This window comes from Crinia signifera, chromosome 12 (genome assembly GCF_055691185.1).
Source record: "Crinia signifera chromosome 12, ASM5569118v1, whole genome shotgun sequence".
Taxonomy (NCBI): Eukaryota; Metazoa; Chordata; class Amphibia; order Anura; family Myobatrachidae; genus Crinia; species Crinia signifera.
Genome location: NC_139228.1, coordinates 86,495,005 through 86,520,840, shown reverse-complemented (window position 1 = coordinate 86,520,840; position 25,836 = coordinate 86,495,005). Strand labels below are relative to the sequence as shown.

The 25,836-nt window shown below is 47.0% G+C and overlaps 1 protein-coding gene across 2 annotated transcripts; it reads left to right on the top strand.

Annotated features, from left to right (window-relative positions):
- The first annotated feature begins 783 nt into the window (after window positions 1-783).
- CLBA1 (clathrin binding box of aftiphilin containing 1) lies at window positions 784-25,053 on the top strand. 2 transcript variants are annotated; one of them, XM_083167536.1, is made up of 6 exons: window positions 784-1,430; window positions 13,768-14,218; window positions 16,014-16,165; window positions 17,904-18,024; window positions 19,942-20,055; window positions 24,025-25,053. In XM_083167536.1, the coding sequence occupies exons 2-6, from the start codon at window positions 13,883-13,885 to the stop codon at window positions 24,172-24,174; spliced, it is 873 nt and encodes a 290-aa protein (XP_083023662.1). In that variant the 5' UTR covers window positions 784-1,430; window positions 13,768-13,882; the 3' UTR covers window positions 24,175-25,053. The 2 variants fall into 2 exon arrangements, with proteins under 2 accessions (XP_083023662.1, XP_083023661.1); XM_083167535.1 differs by lacking the exon at window positions 784-1,430 and adding an exon at window positions 4,856-6,010.
- The last annotated feature ends 783 nt before the right edge of the window (window positions 25,054-25,836 follow it).

The following is a 25,836-nucleotide window of genomic DNA, read 5'->3' as shown; positions in this document are numbered from 1 at the left end:
ACGTGTGTATAGCAGCATTACATGTACATGGGCAGTATGACTGGTGGGTCCCTGAGCGCCCATACACGTGTGTTAGCAGCATTACATGCACATGGGCAGTATGACTGGTGAGTCCCTGAGCGCCCATACACACGTGTGTATAGCAGCATTACATGTACATGGGCAGTATGACTGGTGGGTCCCTGAGCGCCCATACACGTGTGTATAGCAGCATTACATGTACATGGGCAGTATGACTGGTGAGTCCCTGAGCGCCCATACACGTGTGTTAGCAGCATTACATGTACATGGGCAGTATGACTGGTGGGTCCCTGAGCGCCCATACACGTGTGTTAGCAGCATTACATGCACATGGGCAGTATGACTGGTGAGTCCCTGAGCGCCCATACACGTGTGTATAGCAGCATTACATGTACATGGGCAGTATGACTGGTGAGTCCCTGAGCGCCCATACACGTGTGTATAGCAGCATTACATGTACATGGGCAGTATGACTGGTGGGTCCCTGAGCGCCCATACACGTGTGTATAGCAGCATTACATGCACATGGGCAGTATGACTGGTGAGTCCCTGAGCGCCCATACACACGTGTGTATAGCAGCATTACAAGGGGAGATATATGCTTATTAGCCCAGGGCACCTGGAACCTTTGGTTTCCTAGAGTACAGAAAGGAACTGATGTATATGAAATATCTGTATATACAGCGAGCGTCTCTTTAGGGAGCGCAGGGGGCCAAAATGGCCCCTGAAGCAGGATAAGGGGGTGGGGCGCTAGGCACCCTGCAGGTCAACGGAGGGAAACCTGGGTTCGGGGGGATGGGGGGGGAGGCAGCAGCCAGGGTAGCCGGTCCCCTTCTTGTCACCTAGCCATGAGGAGGGCCAGTGAGAAAGGACAGGTTTAATTGAGGGGGGCGTGAGCAGCAGCAGGAACAAAAGCAGAGAGCAGGGGGTCTGAGTTCACTCATCACCCAGCTAGGACAGAAACACATCTTCAGCAGCTCCAACACTTATATCCAGCAGAACAAAGGAATCAGCAGGGAGCAGTTACTGCATTCCAAGAAGGCCTGTAGCAGTCCCAGCTGAGTGCACATTCAAGGAGGATAGTGCTTTCCCAGCTGCACATCCAGCAGTACCGGCTTCATACCTAACATTCCTCACATTCCAGCATTCGCAGGCCATCTCAGGGAGCAGCATGGAGGGACGTAAAAAGCCAGTAAATCGTTCGGATGGAAGCAGGAGTAAGCCAGCACGTTTCAGAGGGGGGATGATCGAGGAAGGCAACACATACAGGGGAGAAGAAGCTCGCGGGCGCCATCTAGTGGTCTGAGGAAAGAAGTGCAGAGCAAGTCGGTTCAGCAAGGTTTCTCAAGCATCTGGCCAGCAGCAGCACAAGCAGCAGCACGGGGACACAGAAGGGAAATTCCGGCCAGGTCAGACGGGGCATTGCTACAGGGTGAAGGCAAGCGTTTGAGGGGGGAGGTGATTCCTGAGGCCGCGGGATCAGAGGGGCACGAATCAGGGGTGGAGGGCCAGGACAGTGTTTTTATGCACCAGGCCCAATTGGACACGCCGGAAGGGGTGCAGGGAGGTATGCCGGGACACAGGGGGGAGGGGGAGCAGGGAGAGCACATCAGGGTCTCCAGGGGTGCGGGGAAAGTGGGTCTTCCTGGCGGAAACCCAGAGCTACAATAGCTCTGCTCGGCAGCCCAATTTCACCCCAAGTCGTAGGGGGGGCCGGGAGGATTGCCAGGTGCCAGCGGCGGGGGGCGGGAGCCAGGGTAATTTCGCCCACTCGGCCAATTTTGTTTCCCTCCCCCGGAGGGAGTATTGCAGCCCCACTACCCCTGCTAATGGGCAGCGGGCACAGAGATTTGATACCCCAAGGGCGCAGGGGCCAGAATGTCTTGCCGATGAGGAGCAGACGCAGGCATTGTTGGAGCAAGCCAGAGGGGGGCGGGGGGATCTTGCCACGGAACAATTGGGGACACATTGGCCCATGCCTCGACCAGCAGGGCGGCAGCACAGCCAGGTGGAAGCAGTTTGACCCATGCCTCGGCCAGCAGGGTGCCAACACAATCGGTGGAGACTGGGGCCATTGCCCAGAAAAGCGCGGTTCAAGGAAGCATCGGATTGGCAACGCACGGTATTGGTGAGATAAGCAATGTTTGTAATGTATATGCATGTATTGGTGCGGTTTGGCTGGGTAGCAATGTGAAAAATGTTTCCGTGTCCGAGGTTACTGGAGAGGGCAGACAGAGCATAGCGGTAGGCACAGGGGCATTGCCGTGCAGTAATAGCAAGCAGAGCACCGCAGATGATGGCATAGGCACAGGGGCGCTCAGCCGTAACAAGCAGAGCATTGCGGGAGATAGCGACTCAGGTACAGACCTTGATGAGAAGTGCAAGGAGCTGAGGGAAAGGCTGCGATTGGCAGGATTAAACATTAAGACTAAGAAGTTAGCCGCGCCAGGGCCAGATGCCCTGTTAAGTAAAATAGGGCAAGCCGAGGCGGGGAAGTCAGGGTTGTTGCACCAGAGGGCTTCCTGGAGGGTTTTAGGGTCCTTATAAGGAAGCCCGTCTGGCCCAGCGCGGGTTACATGGTATATGCAATGATATGGGGAAGGTGGGTTTAAGGTAAAGACATGGGCACACTGGACAGGCTTACACTGTATATACAGTGCGAGCAGAGGCACGTTAAATTTACCTGGGGCAAACTGCAAATGTATGGCATTTTGTCCCTTTCTTTTGTTTAGAAGGTGTCCTAGACAGCAGATATGCTGGGAGAGATAGTTCCACAAGCGCCCATGGGCAGCCCCCACCTTCCCAGATAGGGTGAGGAAATACTTTGATGCTAGAGTGATACCAATTGAGGACAATTCCGCCCCCCCCCCCCCCCCCCAGCCCTGTTGGTTTTATGGCAGGAAGGCACACAGCTTGTGGTCTTTGAAAGGAGAGGCCAAACGCTGATAGCAGGGTCACTCCAGGGGGGGGGCGGAGTAGTACACATTGTTCACAAGGCTGGGACAGCTGGTTTATTAGAAGCAAACAGCTGGGCAGGAAAAACATGCGGGCAAGTTCATGAATTATTTGTTTATTTACGGTTTCATAGATAGTGCAGCTGTGTCCGTGGCACCTGACACTGGTAGACAGTGATTAAACAAGCTGGTAACAGCAGACAAAATACGGCAGGTTTGCCTGAGAGGGAGTTTTCAGGGCAGACTGGACAAAGTGGATGGGAGATATTTGGTGGAAAGTGAGGAGATATAGGCTGGTGCAGTAGGGTCGATGGCTCTATATGCATAGAAGTGTTTTATGTTGAATCATTGTGTGTGAGGTGGGCTGCACTGGTGTAATATCAGCGCCATCTTTGAACCAAACCATTGAACCATTGTAACCAATGTGGAGCGGCAGAGTGGAGCTGCAGGCAAATGAGTGTCTTGCTGGGAAGATCAGCATAGCAGCAGCATTTAAATGTATTTCAAGGGCCATATGGTGATTATGGTTTTAGATGCATTTGCACGATCCGGGTGGCATGAGGTTACTGGGGGGCAACCAGTGGGGAACGGTCACAGTCCGGTGGGAGGAGTCCCATGCAGTGCAGGTGAGGAGCCGCAAAGTGCATAAGTTGCGGAGGAAGGTGGTGTTGCTAGGGCAGGGTGGGGGCTTCGGTACCCGGCGCGCCGGGAACCTCGTGTGGCGGGAAGGGAGCGGTGCACAAGGCAGGAAATGTAGGGGAGTTACAGAATGCCTCGCATACTCACCATTAGGCGGCCGCACGCCTGGTTCCAGCATTAATACGGCAGGGGCCATACGGGTTGCGTGCCAGGTAGGGTGAGGTGCGGATGGTAGCTGATCCCATAATGGTAAGGGGCGTGTTCACGTGAGTCACATGATGGTGGCTGGCACGGCCCATAGCGTGTAAGGGGCGTGTTCACGTGAGTCACATGGTGGTGACTGGCACGGCCCATAGCGTGTAAGGGGCGTGTTCATGTGAGTCACATGGTGGTGACTGGCACGGCCCAGGCGGTACCAACTTGGTAGGGGGCGTGGTCGCGTACCCACGGCGGTGGAACGGACACGTCCCAGGGGTACCACATTAGCAGGAACAGAGCGCACCGCTCCCCTTTCTATCCCTTGCCCTGCAAAAGTGTTTGGTTATGTTTATGGATTTGTGAAATAAAGCTGTGACCATTTTAATTGCCACAAACTATGTCGTCATGTTTCCATTATTTCGTTGACCAGAGCGGGGTGCCGGTAAGTCGCCCTCTCCCACCTTAAGGGAGCGCAGGGGGCCAAAATGGCCCCTGAAGCAGGATAAGGGGGTGGGGCGCTAGGCACCCTGCAGGTCAACGGAGGGAAACCTGGGTTCGGGGGGATGGGGGGGGAGGCAGCAGCCAGGGTAGCCGGTCCCCTTCTTGTCACCTAGCCATGAGGAGGGCCAGTGAGAAAGGACAGGTTTAATTGAGGGGGGCGTGAGCAGCAGCAGGAACAAAAGCAGAGAGCAGGGGGTCTGAGTTCACTCATCACCCAGCTAGGACAGAAACACCCACCCACCCAGCCCAGTTGTTTTGGTAAAAGCCGGAGAAAGGCACTTGGCAGGTGTCAGGTTGTGAATCTTGTATTGGACATGTTTAGAAATGTTGTAGTTGTCACGTCAAAATGTTGTGTTTCAAAAAAAAACAAAAAAAAAAAAATAGAATATTTAAAAAAAAAAAAAAAAAAATTAAATTTAATTATGAAAAAAATAAAAATTAAAATAAAAAAAAAAAAATTATAAAAAAAAAATGATAATAAAAAATTAATTTAAAAAAAATTAAAAAAAAAAAAAAGGGAAATTTATATAATATATATATATATATATGTATATACTGTTTGCATACTTGTTGTATTATGTTGTATAGGAGGACTATATTGGCTATGAGTGTAATTGTAACATTGACTTTGGTTGTCATTGTCATTACGGTGTATAAGATGCTTGAATAATAATGTTGTCACAGTATTGCGGGAAGGGAGCGGTGCACAAGGCAGGAAATGTAGGGGAGTTACAGAATGCCTCGCATACTCACCATTAGGCGGCCGCACGCCTGGTTCCAGCATTAATACGGCAGGGGCCATACGGGTTGCGTGCCAGGTAGGGTGAGGTGCGGATGGTAGCTGATCCCATAATGGTAAGGGGCGTGTTCACGTGAGTCACATGATGGTGGCTGGCACGGCCCATAGCGTGTAAGGGGCGTGTTCACGTGAGTCACATGGTGGTGACTGGCACGGCCCATAGCGTGTAAGGGGCGTGTTCATGTGAGTCACATGGTGGTGACTGGCACGGCCCAGGCGGTACCAACTTGGTAGGGGGCGTGGTCGCGTACCCACGGCGGTGGAACGGACACGTCCCAGGGGTACCACATTAGCAGGAACAGAGCGCACCGCTCCCCTTTCTATCCCTTGCCCTGCAAAAGTGTTTGGTTATGTTTATGGATTTGTGAAATAAAGCTGTGACCATTTTAATTGCCACAAACTATGTCGTCATGTTTCCATTATTTCGTTGACCAGAGCGGGGTGCCGGTAAGTCGCCCTCTCCCACCTTATGTATAACGCAGAGTTTTGTTACAGGATTAGAGGTCCTTTATCCCCCACCAGCAGCTCCTGACCTGTCCAATAAATAAATCCTTATCCTGGCAGCAGAGATGGAACCACCATGGTGACCATAAGCCTCTGACTTCTTCGCTTTGTACACAGATCATATTTTCTCTCTGGCAAGCCGCAGGTTAAAAACAGGCTTAGCAAGAACACACACAGAAAATTCCCTGGGCGTGTAGTCATTAACCTACATTGCAGAAGAGATATTCCTCCAGTGCAGCCTGGTCATACATTGACTCCACCTGCCTGCAATACAGTCACACCTCTCTGCCTGGTATCTGAGAGTTCACCCAGCGAGAAGGAAGTAATCCCAGTGTTATAGAGCTTTCCTATCACCCTCCTATACCGATGCTGCCTGGGAGAATCACACATCAAGGTAAGAGCGAAATAGAACCTATGTAACAATCACAGAGGATTTATTCCCGAGAACAGGAACCTTCACTATTGTTTAGTCCTAGCCAGGAATGGGAGCACCAGTAAAGGGTTGTTAGGAGGAACGGCTGTCACCTGAGAAACCTTCATTCATTACATTGGCTTTAATTAGCTCCCACCGAGGATTATATTCCTGGCTTTTCCGAATGTTGGGGAATAGTGTGTAAAACGCACGGGAAGCCGGAACAGACCGATGATCTGGAATTATACGGGATACTTTTGTTTACAAACACAGTTCCAGCATTCACTGCGGTGTTAACCGCATACAGTCTACATAGAGCAGGCATGTCCAAACTGTGGCCCTCCAGCTGTTGTGAAACTACACATCCCAGCATGCCTTGCCATAGTTTTAGCATTCCCTGATATCAAAGCTGTGGCAAGGCATGATGGGATGTGTAGTTTCACAACAGCTGGCGGGCCATAGTTTGGATATGCCTGACATAGACAAAGGCCGGAATGACAGTTGTGGTAAATATGGTTGACAGTGGTTGAGTCTAGGTTGAAAATCACTAGGTCGACCACTAATGGGCGACACCTATGAATGGTTGACATAGAGTAGGTCAACATTGACAGAATGTTGACACGGTCAGGTCAACATGAACATGCTTGACATGGGAATAGTTGACATGCATTTTTCACTTTAGTTTGGTGTCTGTGTTGACATATGTCGACATAGAGACCGTATAAGTGTACCGCATCCCCTCACATGGCACAGTATTATATTCTCCCTCTGTGCCCAATGGGATGTAAAGTATAAAGAAGTCGTTTTATAAAATAATCATGAAAAACAGGTGTCAACCTTTCCCTGTGTCGACCATGGTCATGTCGATATGTTACTTGTTTCAACCTGTCAATGTCAACATAGTATATGTCGACCATTCGGGTTGGGATCATTTGGTCTACAGCATGATGGGCGACATGGGAAAAGGTCGACATGGTTCTTTGTCGAAAGGTCGTTAGTTCGACAGGTCATTAGTTCGACAATGTCTGTCGACAGTCAAAATGTAGATGTGGGTTTTTCACAGTTTTTTTTACCTGAATGTCGACACAGATGACATGGACACAGTTTCAAGTGCACCGCATCCCCTCGCAACGCTCGCTGCGCTCGCAATGCGTCGGGCACAGTGCCTCGCTGCGCTTGGCACACTATTTTATTCTCCCACCACGCCCTAGTGGATGGTAGCGCATGAAATACCGCCTTTCGGCTTTCGCCCTAGAACCATGTCGACCTTTTCCTATGTCGACCTAGACCCATGTCAACCTAATGACTGTCGACCATCATACTGTAGACCAAATGACCGCATCCCCAATAGATGTGATACAAGAGGCTACTGTACAGAATTTTGCCCTGGGCTGTATGGGACAATGTATCTGACCAAGAAACCATCTGATATAAAAACTCCTTCTTCCTTAGTTCTCCACAGCAAACATTTCCCCGGAGTCCTCTCCTTCGCTATATACAGCTGTTCCCAGGTTGCTAAGCAATTCTCCAGCTTATACTAACACCAGGGTTTCGGTGAGAGTGTTTTCTTTTTTTCTTTGCCCAAAACCATAGTCATATGTTCAGAGGAGCCGACTTGGAGTATGAGTTTTTGTACATGGGTTTTCTGATAAAAAAAAAACCTAGTATGTGCGCTGCATTACGGGAAAACATTTGTGTAATCAAATTACTTTCTTTTTATAGAGTCAACTCTCTGTGTAACATAAGCTTGCGAGCAGGGCCCTCCTACATTTTGACTGTCTGTAAATACCCTGTTTTGTTGTATCACTGTCCCCTTTGTAAAGCGCAACGGAATATGCTGCGCTATATAAGAAACTGTTAATAAATAAATAAATATCCAGAGTTAAAGGAGAATAACCTAGCAACAGAAATTCTGTTCTTTTGTTGTATTCTTTTTTTTTTTTTTTTTTTTTTTTTTTGCATTTTGGGTTGGGTTTTTCATACAGCTTTATTATTTTGTGACAAAAAGGGGAGGACAAAGAACTCTCAGGGGCACACAGATGGTCAGTGTGACAGATAACCATTCAGTTGAAAGGATGGCCCATTGATGATTGTCATTGCCATTGTTTGGACATGGCAGGATTGCCTACCCTCCCGGAATGGCCGGAAAGCTGCCAAAAATCGGGTCCCCCTCTTGGCCCCCCAGAAAGCATCAACTATTTTTCAAGGCACCCCGAGCCCAAATATTTCTTATTGAGAAATTCAGAAACAAATATTAAATTTGAGGCAGCACAGACGTTGTAATGGTCAGCATTACTGCCTCACAGCACTGAGGTCATGGGTTCTATCCCCACCATGTGTTATATATACGGGGCAGTACGGATGGTGTAATGGTTACATTACTGCCTCACAGCACTGAGGTCATGGGTTCTATCCCCACCATGTGTTATATATACGGGGCAGTACAGATGGTGTAATGGTTACATTACTGCCTCACAGCACTGTGGTCATGAGTTCTATCCCCACCATGTGTTATATATACGGGACAGTACGGATGGTGTAATGGTTACATTACTGCCTCACAGCACTGAGGTCATGGGTTCTATCCCCACCATGTGTTATATATATATACGGGGCAGTACGGATGGTGTAATGGTTACATTACTGCCTCACAGCACTGAGGTCATGGGTTCTATCCCCACCATGTGTTATATATACGGGGCAGTACGGATGGTGTAATGGTTATAGCATTACTGCCTCACAGCACTGAGGTCATGGGTTCTATCCCCACCATGTGTTATATATACGGGGCAGTACGGATGGTGTAATGGTTAGCATTACTGCCTCACAGCACTAAGGTCATGGGTTCTATCCCCACCATGTGTTATATATACGGGGCAGTACGGACAGTGTAATGGTTACATTACTGCCTCACAGCGCTGAGGTCATGGGCTCTATCCCCACCATGTGTTATATATACGGGGCAGTACGGACGGTGTAATGGTTAGTATTACTGCCTCACAGCACTGAGGTCATGGGTTCTATCCCCACCATGTGTTATATATACGGGGCAGCACGGATGGTGTAATGGTTACATTACTGTCTCACATCGCTGAGGTCATGGGTTCTATCCCCACCATGTGTTATATATACGGGGCAGTACGGATGGTGTAATGGTTACATTACTGCCTCACAGCGCTGAGGTCATGGGTTCTATCCCCACCATGTGTTATATATACGGGGCAGTACGGACGGTGTAATGGTTACATTACTGCCTCACAGCGCTGAGGTCATAGGTTCTATCCCCACCATGTTATATATACGGGGCAGTACGGATGGTGTAATGGTTACATTACTGCCTCACAGCGCTGAGGTCATAGGTTCTATCCCCACCATGTGTTATATGTATACGGGGCAGTACGGATGGTATAATGGTTAGCATTACTGCCTCACAGCACTGAGGTCATGGGTTCTATTCCCACCATGTGTTATATATACGGGGCAGTACGGACGGTGTAATGGTTACATTACTGCCTCACAGCGCTGAGGTCATAGGTTCTATCCCCACCATGTTATATATACGGGGCAGTACGGATGGCGTAATGGTTAGCATTACTGCCTCACAGCACTGAGGTCATAGGTTCTATCCCCACCATGTGTTATATGTATACGGGGCAGTACGGATGGTATAATGGTTAGCATTACTGCCTTACAGCACTGAGGTCATGGGTTCTATTCCCACCATGTATTATATATACGGGGCAGTACGGACGGTGTAATGGTTACATTACTGCCTCACAGCACTGAGGTCATGGGTTCTATTCCCACCATGTGTTATATATACGGGGCAGAACGGACGGTGTAATGGTTACATTACTGCTTCACAGCACTGAGGTCATGGGTTCTATCCCCACCATGTGTTATATATACGCAGCAGTATGGACGGTGTAATGGTTACATTACTGCTTCACAGCACTGAGGTCATGGGTTCTATCCCCACCATGTGTTATATATACGGGGCAGTACGGACGGTGTAATGGTTACATTACTGCCTCACAGCGCTGAGGTCATGGGTTCTATCCCCACCATGTGTTATATATACGCAGCAGTATGGACGGTGTAATGGTTAGCATTACTGCCACACAGCACTGAGGTCATGGGTTCTATCCCCACCATGTGTTATATATACGGGGCAGTACGGACGGTGTAATGGTTAGCATTACTGCCACACAGCACTGAGGTCATGGGTTCTATCCCCACCATGTGTTATATATACGGGGCAGTACGGATGGTGTAATGGTTACATTACTGCCTCACAGCACTGAGGTCATGGGTTCTATCCCCACCATGTGTTATATATACGGGGCAGTACGGATGGTGTAATGGTTACATTACTGCCTCACAGCACTGAGGTCATGGGTTCTATCCCCACCATGTGTTATATATACGGGGCAGTACGGATGGTGTAATGGTTAGCATTACTGCCTCACAGCACTAAGGTCATGGGTTCTATCCCCACCATGTGTTATATATACGGGGCAGTACGGACAGTGTAATGGTTACATTACTGCCTCACAGCGCTGAGGTCATGGGCTCTATCCCCACCATGTGTTATATATACGGGGCAGTACGGACGGTGTAATGGTTAGTATTACTGCCTCACAGCACTGAGGTCATGGGTTCTATCCCCACCATGTGTTATATATACGGGGCAGCACGGATGGTGTAATAGTTACATTACTGTCTCACATCGCTGAGGTCATGGGTTCTATCCCCACCATGTGTTATATATACGGGGCAGTACGGATGGTGTAATGGTTACATTACTGTCTCACATCGCTGAGGTCATGGGTTCTATTCCCACCATGTGTTATATATACGGGGCAGTACGGATGGTGTAATGGTTACATTACTGCCTCACAGCACTGAGGTCATGGGTTCTATCCCCACCATGTGTTATATATACGGGGCAGTACGGACGGTGTAATGGTTAGCATTACTGCCTCACAGCACTGAGGTCATGGGTTCTATTCCCACCATGTGTTATAAATACGGGGCAGTACGGACGGTGTAATGGTTACATTACTGCCTCACAGCGCTGAGGTCATAGGTTCTATCCCCACCATGTTATATATACGGGGCAGTACGGATGGTGTAATGGTTACATTACTGCCTCACAGCGCTGAGGTCATAGGTTCTATCCCCACCATGTGTTATATGTATACGGGGCAGTACGGATGGTATAATGGTTAGCATTACTGCCTCACAGCACTGAGGTCATGGGTTCTATTCCCACCATGTATTATATATACGGGGCAGTACGGACGGTGTAATGGTTACATTACTGCCTCACAGCACTGAGGTCATGGGTTCTATTCCCACCATGTGTTATATATACGGGGCAGTACGGACGGTGTAATGGTTACATTACTGCCTCACAGCGCTGAGGTCATAGGTTCTATCCCCACCATGTTATATATACAGGGCAGTACGGATGGTGTAATGGTTAGCATTACTGCCTCACAGCACTGAGGTCATAGGTTCTATCCCCACCATGTGTTATATGTATACGGGGCAGTACGGATGGTATAATGGTTAGCATTACTGCCTCACAGCACTGAGGTCATGGGTTCTATTCCCACCATGTATTATATATACGGGGCAGTACGGACGGTGTAATGGTTACATTACTGCCTCACAGTGCTGAGGTCATGGGTTCTATCCCCACCATGTGTTATATATACTGGGCAGTACGGACGGTGTAATGGTTACATTACTGCCTCACAGCGCTGAGGTCATAGATTCTATCCCCACCATGTTATATATACGGGGCAGTACGGATGGTGTAATGGTTACATTACTGCCTCACAGCGCTGAGGTCATGGGTTCTATCCCCACCATGTGTTATATATACGGGGCTGTACGGACGGTGTAATGGTTAGCATTACTGCCTCACAGCACTGAGGTCATGGGTTCTATCCCCACCATGTGTTATATATACGGGGCAGTACGGATGGTGTAATGGTTACATTACTGCCTCACAGCACTGAGGTCATGGGTTCTATCCCCACCATGTGTTATATATACGGGGTTGTACGGATGGTGTAATGGTTACATTACTGCCTCACAGCACTGAGGTCATGGGTTCTATCCCCACCATGTGTTATATATACAGGGCAGTACGGATGGTGTAATAGTTAGCATTACTGCCTCACAGCACTGAGGTCATAGGTTCTATCCCCACCATGTGTTATATATACGGGGCAGTACGGATGGTGTAATGGTTAGCATAACTGCCTCACAGCACTGAGGTCATGGGTTCTATTCCCACCATGTGTTATATATACAGGGTAGTACGGATGGTGTAATGGTTAGATTACTGCCTCACAGCACTGAGGTCATGGGTTCTATCCCCACCATGTGTTATATATACGGGGCTGTACGGACGGTGTAATGTTTAGCATTACTGCCTCACAGCGCTGTGGTCATGGGTTCTATCCCCACCATGTGTTATATATACGGGGCAGTACGGACTGTGTAATGGTTAGCATTACTGCCTCACAGCGCTGAGGTCATGGGTTCTATCCCCACCATGTGTTATATATACGGGGCAGTACGGACGGTGTAATGGTTACTGCCTCACAGCACTGAGGTCATGGGTTCTATCCCCACCATGTGTTATATATACGGGGCAGTACGGATGGTGTAATGGTTACATTACTGCCTCACAGTGCTGAGGTCATGGGTTCTATCCCCACCATGTGTTATATATACTGGGCAGTACGGATGGTGTAATGGTTACATTACTGCCTCACAGCACTGAGGTCATGGGTTCTATTCCCACCATGTGTTATATATAAGGGGCAGTACGGATGGTGTAATGGTTACATTACTGCCTCACAGCGCTGAGGTCATGGGTTCTATCCCCACCATGTGTTATATATATACGGGCAGTACAGATGGTGTAATGGTTACATTACTGCCTCACAGCGCTGAGGTCATGGGTTCTATTCCCACCATGTGTTATATATACGGGGCAGTACGGATGGTGTAATGGTTACATTACTGCCTCACAGCGCAGAGGTCATGGGTTCTATCCCCACCATGTGTTATATATATACGGGCAGTACAGATGGTGTAATGGTTACATTACTGCCTCACAGCACTGAGGTCATGGGTTCTATTCCCATCATATGTTATATATACGGGCAGTACAGATGGTGTAATGGTTACATTACTGCCTCACAGCACTGAGGTCATGGGTTCTATCCCCACCATGTGTTATATATACGGGGCAGTACGGATGGTGTAATGGTTAGCATTACTGCCTCACAGAGCTGAGGTCATGGGTTCTATCCCCACCATGTGTTATATATACGGGGGCAGTACGGATGGTGTAATGGTTAGCATTACTGCCTCACAGCACTGAGGTCATGGGTTCTATTCCCACCACGTGTTATATATACGGGGCAGTACGGACGGTGTAATGGTTACATTACTGCCTCACAGCACTGAGGTCATGGGTTCTATTCCCATCATATGTTATATATACGGGCAGTACAGATGGTGTAATGGTTACCCGATGCACCCCTAAAAGTGACCTGAGGCACCATAGGCTTCCACTGCACAAAGTCTGGGAACCACTGCGAACATACGCAGCCTAGTGAACACATCTGAGTGCGTGAGTGCGTGAGTGTGTGCGTGTGTGTGTGTCCCAGACATTTCTAGTAACATTCTTGCTTCTGTTTCTCTCATTGCAGGCCAGACGCTAGACCTCCAAGCACAATCTTGGCAAAAAGAGAGGATTTTTGAATTGGACAATATATTTTCCCAGCTGCTTTCAGATGAATGTACCTTAATATTCCATGAAGGATAATGAAGGATGGCAGTGACATTACTACTGTGTGCAACAGTGGTGACAAGACCGAGACCTTTCTACATGTGCCACCTAGTATGGACAATGTCTGCTTTTGGGATGAGCCTCTAACTTCCCAATGTCTACGTGAAGACGCTAATACAGACAAACCATCATCGGAGGGCACTGGTACATGGGGAGACTTTGAAAGTTTTAATGAATTTACTCCACAATCTGAACAATTTTACTATGCGGATGAAGGTTTGGACTCTGACGCTACAACATCTACTGGAGAGGACTGCAGTGAGGAAACGGATGGTCGGGTCACATGGGACACCTCTGTCCTGGAAAACGTGGTATGGTCTGAAAAAATTTAATTGGTGTTTAGGAATAGTTATTTTTATTCGTGCTGCTTTACTTTAAATATCTGGATTTACACACACACACATAGTCTTAAGCCCTGCCCCCATTGTCGGAATGGGGGCAGGGCTTAAGATGTTTGCTTCCTAGAACTTACATTCTAAAGAGGGAGGGGCAGACAGACTGGTGACACAGATGGGGAAGCCACCATGGAACCGAGGGTTAGGATGAGCGATGACAGGGTTTGATGAAGAAGTGGGTCTTGAGAGACCATTTAAAGTTTGCAGAGGGGTGTAGAATCTGAAGGGAGAAGTAGAGAATTCCAGAGATCAGGAGGTGGGAGGAAGTAGTCTGTAAGCAGAAGAGGTGACATGCATTTGCGGAGCCAAGAGGGATGACAAGAAGGGAGATAAGATCAGAGATGTAAATAGGGGAGGAATGGGCGACGACTTTGTAAATGACTGTGAGAAGCTTGAAGTGGATTATGAAGGGAAAGGTGAACCATTACAACGGGGCATAAATACAGAGCAATTGAGCGGGGATGTGGTATTACCAGCAGATGAACGGCTTTCCCGGCGATGATGCAGGAGTGCGCATCACCGCTCAATTGCTCTGTATTTATGCCTCGTTACAATGGTTCGCCCAGTGTGTATGGACCTTTACACATGTTAGATTCAAGAAAGTGTTGGGACATCCAGGAAGAGCATAGGGCTATTGAAGCTATGAGGGAGGAGAGAGGGGGCGAGGAAAGAGGGGGAAAGGTAGATCTGAGTATCACAGAGATGATATTGGAGGCCAAAGAGCTGATGAGCTCACCTAAATTGGACATATAAAGGGAAAAATAGGAAATGTCCAAGAACAGAATGTTTGGGGACACCTGCTGTTAGAGGAAATGTGGAGGAGTTGGAGTCATGAGAGGATACCGAGAAGGAGCAGTCGGATAGGACAGTACCACGCAAACCTCGCGGCTCCCGCTGTTAGCTGCGAGGAGAAATGGGACGCCGCTGTCAGAATCCTCTATCAGCCCTGCACGCAAAGCAGCGGCAGCAGTAAATCGCTGTTACATAGCGATATGCTGAAAGTCCCCTGCACGTAACATCTGAGGAGGGAACGGACGGCTAAAACGCTGAACCCCGAACTGAATTCCTGGGCCCAGGTAGGGAAAGTTAGGGTAAGTGGAGCTATCTGAATTTCATCCACAGCCAAACCAATTAATCACTCAAAATTGTGTAAACATTCAAAAAAAATCCTTTTTTCTGTTTGGCATATTTATGTATTTATATTTATTTCATTACACATATTGTTTTTTAATACTTACAAAAGAGTGCTCCTAACAACACTTTGACAGTCTGTGACATGGCAGGTAGGAGCTGATTGGCTGGCTGTTTATCCATTTTATCACTTTTGAAGCTTAGTGCATCTGGCCCGAAGAGAGGTAGCGGAGGAAGCAGGAAGGGTTAGGGTCAAGGTGGTTTGGCAAAAGGGTGGGTGATCAAATAATGGTCATTACCTCATCCCAAGATAGAAGGAAAATAGTTGTCACAGTTTGTAAGATGGATGGGGAGGGGTGGTCTGGGAACGGAGGAGGAGGGGTGGTCTGGGAACGGAGGAGGAGGGGTGGTCTGGGAACAGAGGAGATGGGGTGCTGAGAGACAGGCGATTGTGATGTTATGGTGATTAGAATCACTAGGTGGCAATGTCAAGGGATCTAGACTTGAATCTAAACCTGTATATAATTCAAAGTTTACCGTACTTATCCTATATATTTTTTTCCCATTCTCTCTTCTCTAGCTGCAGAGTACAGAGGGCTGTGAATCTGTATTGAGGCAAAGCTTTCCAGTGATACCTGTGTCAGAGACAAGTGACGATGTGAAAAGCCTGTCTACGCTGATGACTTCATCTAATGAAGAACATCTGTCCAAACTGATAAGGACTCGTTTATGGTAACTTCATCTGTTTATATTTCTATATACTCCCTGTGGGGGACAATTTTGATTTTTCAAACGCTCTGTTATGATGTAAAAGTAGTTCGCTTCTAAACTTTGGCCAGTTATTCCACAATAACCTAGACGTATTCATTGAGAAGACTATCGGGCATATTTACCAAAAGTTGCACATAAAATGTGGTTCGTACCGGAATCTTTACCCCAACTCGCAATGCAGGGATGACGATGACCTCTTGCATTTATGAAAGTTGGGTCACTGGGACTTTCTCTATGAAGGGCTTCAAGCAAAGCTATGGCTACCACTATCACTTTGGTTCTGGGTGTAGACCTCATGCACCGGCATAGCGATGAGTGCAGGGGGGTGGGCAGCTGACATAACTGGAGGTCAGATACCCGCCCATTTCTTTCCCAGCGCACACACGTTGTTCAGAACAACCTTACATAAGCATGCACCTTCCACATCTTTCGATGGTCGCCGACCATCGAAAGATGTGGGAACTTACCCCTAGCCTGCGAATGGGTGATACTGTGTAACATCCCTGCGAGCGAATTGTGCTTGCGTATGGGTGGCGCCAGCCAACCATTCGCAAGGCGGGGTTTGCTGGGGGTGCAAATTTGCAGTCTTGTGAATCAACCAGTATAACCCCTCAAAATGACAACATTGCAAGCTGCTGAACCCCACCCTCCCTTATTCTCACCTCTTTCCCTGTCTCTCTACCCCATCTATTCCCTGTCTCTCTACCCCATGCCATAGACACGTAGGGGGTTATTCAGACATGATCGCAAAGCACTTTTTTCTCAAATGGACAAACCATGGGCCTACTACTACAAACGCCGGCTTTCTGTCACACGCCTTCATACAGCCAGAGATAAAAAAATAAAGATTCTGGATTTTAATCGCAGGAAAGTCTTGCGCATGCGTACTGTGCGCCGTACGCATATCAATTACTGCCCGGCCTGCGAATTCGCAGCCGTGCGATCCGGTCGGAATACACCCATATGGTGCACTGCAGGTAGGGTAGATGTACAGGGGCGTAACTAACTATTTAGCGCCCCCCCGCCGCACGTTTATTCGGCGCCCCCCCCCCCACACACACACACCTAACCTGCCCCCCCTTCTTACCCGCGGTCTGCGTCTCACACGGCTCTCTGTCGGGACCTTCCTGACGTCACGGTCCCGGCCGGCTCCTGCTGCTACAATGAAAACGGACTCTTAGAAAATGGCTGCCCCCATACTGCAGACAGAAAACTGTTTGCAGTATGGGGGCAGCCATTTTCTAATTGTCAGTTTTCATTGCAGCAGGAGCCGGCCGGGACCGTGACGTCAGGAAGGTCCCGACAGAGAGCCGGGCGAGACGCAGACCGCGGGTAACTATAGCCCCGCAACCCCCCCCCCCCCCCCCCGGCGGCGCCCCCAATTTCTCTGCGCCCCGCCACCGCGGGGGCTGCGGAGCTATAGTTATGCCACTGTAGATGTAACATGTGCATGAGAGTTAGATTTGGGTAGGGTGTTTAAACTAAAATCTAAATTGCAGTGTAAGAATAAAGCAGACTCTATTTACCCTGCACAGAAAAAAAATAACTCGCACAAATCTAACTATCTCTGCACATGTTACATCTGCCCCACCTGCAGTGCAGCATGGTTTTGGCCATTTGATCAGGTCCATAGTTGAGTGGAATTATATAGTGTATTGGTACATTAAGGTGCTGTACTTACAGTGTCCCTGCATTCTAGGCTGGATTGTGACTATTCACCGCAAGGAGGAGATACCCTACCTGGACATACTGGATGTGACTGGGCTAACACCAAAGGATGCAGAGATCTCATATTAGTGCTTGGAACTGGTGCTGAAAATGTAATCATTAACATATCATTTGGTCTACATCAGGCATGTCCAACTATGGTCCTCCAGCTGTTGTGAAACTACACATCCCAGCATGCCTTGCAATAGTTTTAGCATTCCCTACTAGCAAAACTGTGGCAAGGCATGATGGGACTTGTAGTTTCACAGCAGCTGAAGGACTACAGTTTTGACATGCCTGGTCTACATAGTATATAAATGAGAACTTACTCCCGCTTCAGTCAGAGTTGTATCTAGAACAGGGACTGTGTATATCTGGGAATGTCCACACAACTAGTTTTACCTGTGGGGAAATGTGATCGGGAGAGATCGCCATCTGTGATTTATAATCATTGACGGTTTATGGCCGATGCTAAATAGATTTGCCATCGATTGGAGAGAACCAGATGGTTTCCATACATCGATGGCACAGCATATCCAAATCACCCCATCCTTCAAGGGCCAGGACACTGAGAATAGCTCTGCCCCTAAAATCCATAAAGCTCCGCCCCCAGGTTCTGACTGGTCCTTTGGGATTTTGTCCGAATTTGCCCATATTTTTAAAGCGGCAATCGTTTACCTGGTTTTGCCTTGTAAATGATTGCTGCTTTAAAAATGTGGGCAATTTCAGATGGAATCCCCGACCTCCACAAACTCAGAACGATCACATTTCCCCTCACGGTTTCACATCTACCAGTGGACACAATGGGGTTTGTTTACTAAGATAGGAGGTCTATTGAAGATGGGATGTTACCCATAGCAACCAATCAGAACTTACTTATTCATTTATCACCTTCTAGAACAGGCATGTCCAATGTTGGACCTCCAGATGTTGTGAAACTACACATCCCAGCATGCTTTGCAATAGTTTTAGCATTCTCTAATAACAAAACTGGCAAAGCATGCTGGGATGTGTAGTTTCACAACATCTGGAGGGCCAACGTTGGACATGCCTGTTCTAGAAGATAATAGATGGAATTGGACTGGTTGCCCGTAGCAACATACTATTTTGAATAGAACTCCCATCTTAGTAAATAAAAAGTGGGAGAGGTGAATGTAAGATAGAGGAGTCCATGTACCAAGCAGAGCCAGATGAAGCCTTTGGGGGGCCCCCTCCCACTGCACGGGAGAATATTACACTATCAAAGCACAGAGTAAAGGCAGTATCAACTTGGTCATTGGTACCTGCAAGGGTGGGGGATTAATATAAACATATATATTACCACATAAAAAGCATGTATTTGTCCCTCTGTACTAGGCTCAACGCTGCCTCTGATTAAAATCCCTCCCATGATGAGGCTGCTGCTGCTGTCCTCTATGGGCCTGAGAAGCATTTGATGAGCTCCAACAGAGCTCAGCACAAGCCTATCAGCCTCTGACCTCTTGCGTAGTCTCATGGGACTTAATCAACTCCAAGTAATGCACTGCACGCTTGCAGATGTATTAAGCCTGGTGAAGTAATAATGCATCAGCCAATCAAAGCCTAACTGTCATTTTTCAAATACACCCGATTGGCTGATGCGTTATCACCCGCCACTTGATCTCCACTTTATCTCCTACCCAGGGTTAATACATATGCCCCATGGTTACATATAATATCATAAATCCATACCTACTGCAATGCATCAAGGGAATGAGAGTAACATACTAAGTATACATTGGGCGGTATTCGATTATTTTTCACCAGCATATCAGCTTGCTATCCCTGGGGTGGTGAGCCGAAATGTGCGAATGCATGACTAAACCTGACCATAATGAGTGCGATGTGTGCAAGAAATAATAGATCAATAGAACATCGCCCTACAATCTCCCCTCACTTTAGATGGGAGATCCGGTGCAATATAACAATTGAATACACACCTCCTCTTTTTTTTTTTTTATAACAATCTCCCATGAATAATGGTTGGCCACAATTCTTTTTTCTTTATTCAGTTTTCTGACAATGGTGAGAAGACCACTGATGGTGTAACTGCTACCAATAATGAAAGCTTCTCAATAAATGATAGCTCGCCCCCTGCTGGCAATAAATGTTTAATACAGACTAAGGTAAGATATCCTCTTCTTGTTCATTTAACATGTATTGTATTTGTTACTGCAATGTTATTTGTGGTTTTACATTAATGATAAAACCACCTAGAACCATTTTCAGCATCACGAAGTCTGGGATATTCAGGGGCCAACAGCAATTTATAAAGGCGACATAGAATATGAAAAAAAAACAGCACATGTGTACTGGGATTTGTACGCATGCTCAGTCAGACAATAATTGGACACGTGCAGATTCGCACAACAGTTATCAAATCTGAAACTCCAAATGCCCCCCCCCCCCAATTGTTCTTCAGAAAGAGTGAAACGTGCTGGTTCGGTGTGTCTATCGGGCCTATGTCTTTTGACTAAGACCAAGCATCGGCGTCCATGTATGCTCATGGGTTTAAAGGCGCCCCCAGTAGGTGATAGACTGTCTCATCGGCAAGTGCATACATGGGGGGCTGCAGCATGACCCTCATTAACAAGGTCCTTCCTCGTCTGTACATGTAAGGAGGGGATAATGATGCGCATCGTACACACTAGACAAGAAGGGTCCTTGATGATGACGCAATGGTTTCAGGATGCACTATTTTTCCACCACACTTTTTTGTTTTAGTTGTGTGTTCACATCTAGGGGGTAGATAGATAGGGTAAGTATACTTACCCAGCCCATGTTGGGATGTAGAGTTCATGGGTTAATTTCCCACAATGGCCTTAAATGTGTTGAGTTTTTATATTCTCTCTGTGCTTGAGTGGGTTTCCTCTTCATACTCCAACTGTCTCCCACAATCCAGATAGGTTCATTGGCTCTCAACAAAATCAACCCTAGTGTGCAAGGGAAGGCCATCATTGCCATTGGAGCAGTACGGATGGTGTAATGGTAACATTACTGCCTCACAGCGCTAAGGTCATGGGTCCTATCCCCACCATGTGTTATATATACGGGGCAGTACGGACGGTGTAATGGTTAGCATTACTGCCTCACAGCACTGAGGTCATGGGTTCTATTCCCACCATGTGTTATATATACGGGGCAGTACGGATGGTGTAATGGTTACATTACTGCCTCACAGCGCTGAGGTCATGGGTTCTATCCACACCATGTGTTATATATACAGGGCAGTACGGATGGTGTAATGGTTACATTACTGCCTCACAGCGCTGAGGTCATGGGTTCTATTCCCACCATGTGTTATATATACGGGGCAGTACGGATGGTGTAATGGTTATCATTACCACCTCACAGCGCTGAGGTCATGGGTTCTATCCCCACCATGTGTTATATATATATATATACACGGGGCAGTACGGATGGTGTAATGGTTAGCATTACTGCCTCACAGCACTGAGGTCATGGGTTCTATCCCCACCATGTGTTATATATACGGGGCAGTATGGATGGTGTAATGGTTAGCATTACTGCCTCACAGCACTGAGGTCATGGGTTCTATCTTCACCATGTGTTATATATACAGGGCAGTACGAATGGTGTAATGGTTAGCATTACTGCCTCGCAGCACTGAGGTCATGGGTTCTATCCCCACCATGTGTTATATATACAGGGCAGTACGGATGGTGTAATGGTTAGCATTATTGCCTCACAGCACTGAGGTCATGGGTTCTATCCCCACCATGTGTTATATATACGGGCAGTACGGACGGTGTAATGGTTATAGCATTACTGCCTCACAGAGCTGAGGTCATGGGTTCTATCCTCACCATGTGTTATATATACAGGGCAGTACGGATGGTGTAATGGTTACATTACTGCCTCACAGCACTGAGGTCATGGGTTCTATTCCCACCATGTGTTATATATACGGGGCAGTACGGATGGTGTAATGGTTAGTATTACTGCCTCACAGCACTGAGGTCATGGGTTCTATCCCCACCATGTGTTATATATACGGGGCAGTGCGGATGGTGTAATGGTTATATTACTGCCTCACAGCGCTGAGGTCATGGGTTCTTTCCCCACCATGTGTTATATATACGGGGCAGTACGGATGGTGTAATGGTTAGCATTATTGCCTCACAGCACTGAGGTCATGGGTTCTATTCCCACCAGGGGTGAAATGTAATAGGATGAGAGATTCAGAAAGTGAGAGATTTGGTAAGAAATCTCCAGTTTTTTTAAAGCGGCAATCATTTACACTGCAAAATCACACTGGTTTTGCAGTGTAAATGATTGCCGCTTTAAAAAAACTGGAGATTTCTTACCAAATCTCTCACTTTCTGAATCTCTCATCCTATTACATTTCACCCCATGTGTTATATATACGGGCAGTACGGATGGTGTAATGGTTAGCGTTACTGCCTCACAGCACTGAGGTCATGGGTTCTATCCCCACCATGTGTTATATATATATACGGGCAGTACGGACGGTGTAATGGTTACATTACTGCCTCACAGCCCTGATGTCATGGGCTCTATCCCTACCATGTGTTATATATACAGGGCAGTACGGATGGTGTAATGGTTATATTACTCCCTCACAGCCCTGAGGTCATGGGTTCTATCCCCACCATGTGTTATATATACAGGGCAGTACGGATGTGTAATGGTTAGCATTACTGCCTCACAGAGCTGAGGTCATGGGTTCTATCCTCACCGTGTTATATACATACAGGGCAGTACGGATGGTGTAATGGTTACATTACTGCCTCACAGCACTGAGGTCATGGGTTCTATTCCTACCATGTGTTATATATACGGGGCAGTACGCATGGTGTAATGGTTAGCATTACGGCCTCACAGCCAATGTTCCCTCTAATTTTCCAAAGGCTGTGTGCGGCTAAAGATTTTGGCTGTGCAACTTTGGAATGAAATTAACATTTTTGTGCGTCACATATATAACTGGAAAATGACATTCAGCATTTGTGTTAACTTTACTTTAAAATGATATTAAACATTTAAACATTCAAAATACAGTACACAATGTAGTTAATGGGTGAAACACACATTAATTGAGTCCACAACTGCAAAAAGGGACCACTGCTGCTTTGTGCGCTCTGTTGTAATGTCTGTGCGCACGCTCGTCAAGGTGTGTGCGCGCGCACGTGCGCACAGCTTAGAGGGAACACTGCTCACAGCGCTGAGGTCATGGGTTCTATCCCCACCATGTGTTATATATACGGGGCAGTACGCATGGTGTAATGGTTAGCATTACTGCCTCACAGCGCTGAGGTCATGGGTTTTATCCCCACCATGTGTTATATATACGGGGCAGTACGCATGGTGTAATGGTTAGCATTACTGCCTCACAGCGCTGAGGTCATGGGTTCTATCCTCACCATGTGTTATATATACGGGGCAGTACGGATGGTGTAATGGCTAGCATTACTGCCTCACAGTGCCGAGGTCATGGGTTCTATCCCCACCATGTGTTATATATACGGGGCAGTACGGATGGTGTAATGGTTAGCATTACTGCCTCACAGCACTGAGGTCATGGGTTCTATCCCCACCATGTGTTATATATACGGGGCAGTACGGATGGTGTAATGGTTACATTACTGCCTCACAGCACTGAGGTCATGGGTTCTATCCCCACCATGTGTTATATATACGGGGCAGTACGGATGGTGTAATGGTTAGCATTACTGCCTCACAGCGCTGAGGTCATGGGTTCTATCCCCACCATGTGTTATATATACGGGGCAGTACGGATGGTGTAATGGTTAGCATTACTGCCTCACAATATTTGTCAATGCTTGACCTCAATGGAAGGAAACCATCTGGTTCTTCCCATCGATAGCAAAACTATTCTACATCGACCATAAACCATAGAAAATTTAGAATCATCGATGGTTGATCGCCATTCTTAGTGTTCAAGTGTGTGTGTGCCTTTACATGTTTTTAAGGCAGAATAGATGGGCCAAGTGGTTCTTATGTGCCATCACATTCTATGTAACAAATGACGAGGAGAATGTCCTCTGCATCAAATATCTATAAACAAATATTTTTTTTTTTTTTTTGTATTTCAGTTGGACGTGGCCCCAGGCTCCAAACAGGGCCACATTTTTTCGTACCAGTTGTTTCTGAAGAAGTCAGCGACTGATGACCCTTTGCCTTTTCTCACTTTTTCTGGAAAGAAAAGTTTTTTCAGTACAAACCAATTCCGTTTTAATTTTTAAATGTTTTTTTTTTTTTTTGTTGAAGGACATTTGGAATTGTTTAAAAAAAAGGTCCAGTTTTTTTGTGTACAGAAACATATTTATACAATGATACTTTTTAAGTTTTTATATTTAAACTTTTTTCACTTTTTATTAACATTTCTGAGCACACTGAAAATCACAATTTTGTGGTGGTAATGACGTGATTACTAAAAATGTAAAAAAAAAAAAAAAATTCTATAGGCGTATGGCAAAAATATATACCACTTCTTAAATTGGAAATTCATTAAAAAAGACGAGAACATTTTTCAGCTGGTCTGAACAAACAGATACTGTAAATGAACAGTTGTAAACCATCCAGTAGTCAGTCAATGGCTTACGCGTTTCGTCTGGCTGAAGATTCCAATAATTGATGATCCTACATTTACAGTAATGTAAAGCAAGTTCACCAAATTGTCTATGGTTTCCAAAGCGCAAAACAAAAATGCTCAGATTCTCAAAGCTCTTTTACCAAAAAGATAATGAGCACTTTGAAAACATCAATTCCTCACGATTAAAGAAAATTAAGATCAAAGATCTGCATTGTCTTCCCTTAAATGAGAGGTTGTGGAATATCAGTTATGTGTTTCACAATGTTTTTGGAAATAGTAATGTTTTTATTTTATTACTGTGTGGTCTTCCCCTATATCTGCATTGTTCTTTTGTGTAGCACACACATTGCATTATATTTTACTTACGGTTTTCTGCGGAACAATGAGTGAAGCCCCTGATTCGGAGATCACTCTTTATGGTCGGCAGTAAGACACTGTATAGAAGGAATTCCATAAAGAAAACACTTTATAGCTAAAGTTTATTATTTTAAACTTGTTTACTTCATTTGTATTGAAATATACTCTGTAAATTAAATATTAATTGCTTTATAAAACGCAATCTTTATTTCTAGCTGTGCGTGGAATGTGCCAGAGGTGCAAAGGAAGCAGATATTTTGCACATCTCTTGCAGCAACGATGGCACTCAAAGGGTTCATCGCCGCCTGCAGTGTGGGGGGGGGGGGGGTCACCCCGTGCTGCATCCTAGGCGGCTGCAACATGCAGATGTGCTATCGGTGGTGGCCGTTCTGTTCACTGGGCAGTGTTCACGGGGGAGCAGTGGCCCTTCAGGGCAGCCCATGACTGGGTGCAGGATTGGGCCCTAGAAACAGCTTGTGCCCCATAGCAGCAGCAGCACCCCCCCCCCCCTACATCCACGGAAGTTACACCACTGCATAAAGGGGGTCATTCTGGTTGACTCACAAAGTTGCAAAGTCATATAAGTGCCACCTGTGCGAATGGATGTTTTACATAAATATTAAACCATTCGCAGCCTTGCGCGCAGGGTCGAAATCATTGGATGGTCGCGTTCATCAAATGACTTCTAAGGCATTCGCAAATCTAAGTCACACTCTGGTGACTTAGATATGTGGGGCCTTGGTACAGGAAGAGGGGGGGGGGGGGCAGCCGACATCCATTGACGTCAGTTGCCCATAACTGGCACCCGTCTCTCCGGCAAGGGAACACCCATGAAACGCTGGGCGTTACCAAGGGTGCGACCCTAGACTGCAGCCACACGCCCCTCCCCGTGCCCGCACTGATCCGTGCAAACTGGCCGGTGACTATACAAGTCGCTGCGTCCGCCTGCACAGAC

Bases quoted from the DNA above. Each gene is read 5' to 3' on its own strand.
- CLBA1 (XM_083167536.1), top strand. From the start codon at position 13,883: ATGAAGGATGGCAGTGACATTACTACTGTGTGCAACAGTGGTGACAAG. The intron at 16,166-17,903 runs GTAACTTCATCT...CCTGCATTCTAG, and splicing joins CTGATAAGGACTCGTTTATG to GCTGGATTGTGACTATTCAC. The intron at 20,056-24,024 runs GTAAGATATCCT...TTTGTATTTCAG, and splicing joins AATGTTTAATACAGACTAAG to TTGGACGTGGCCCCAGGCTC.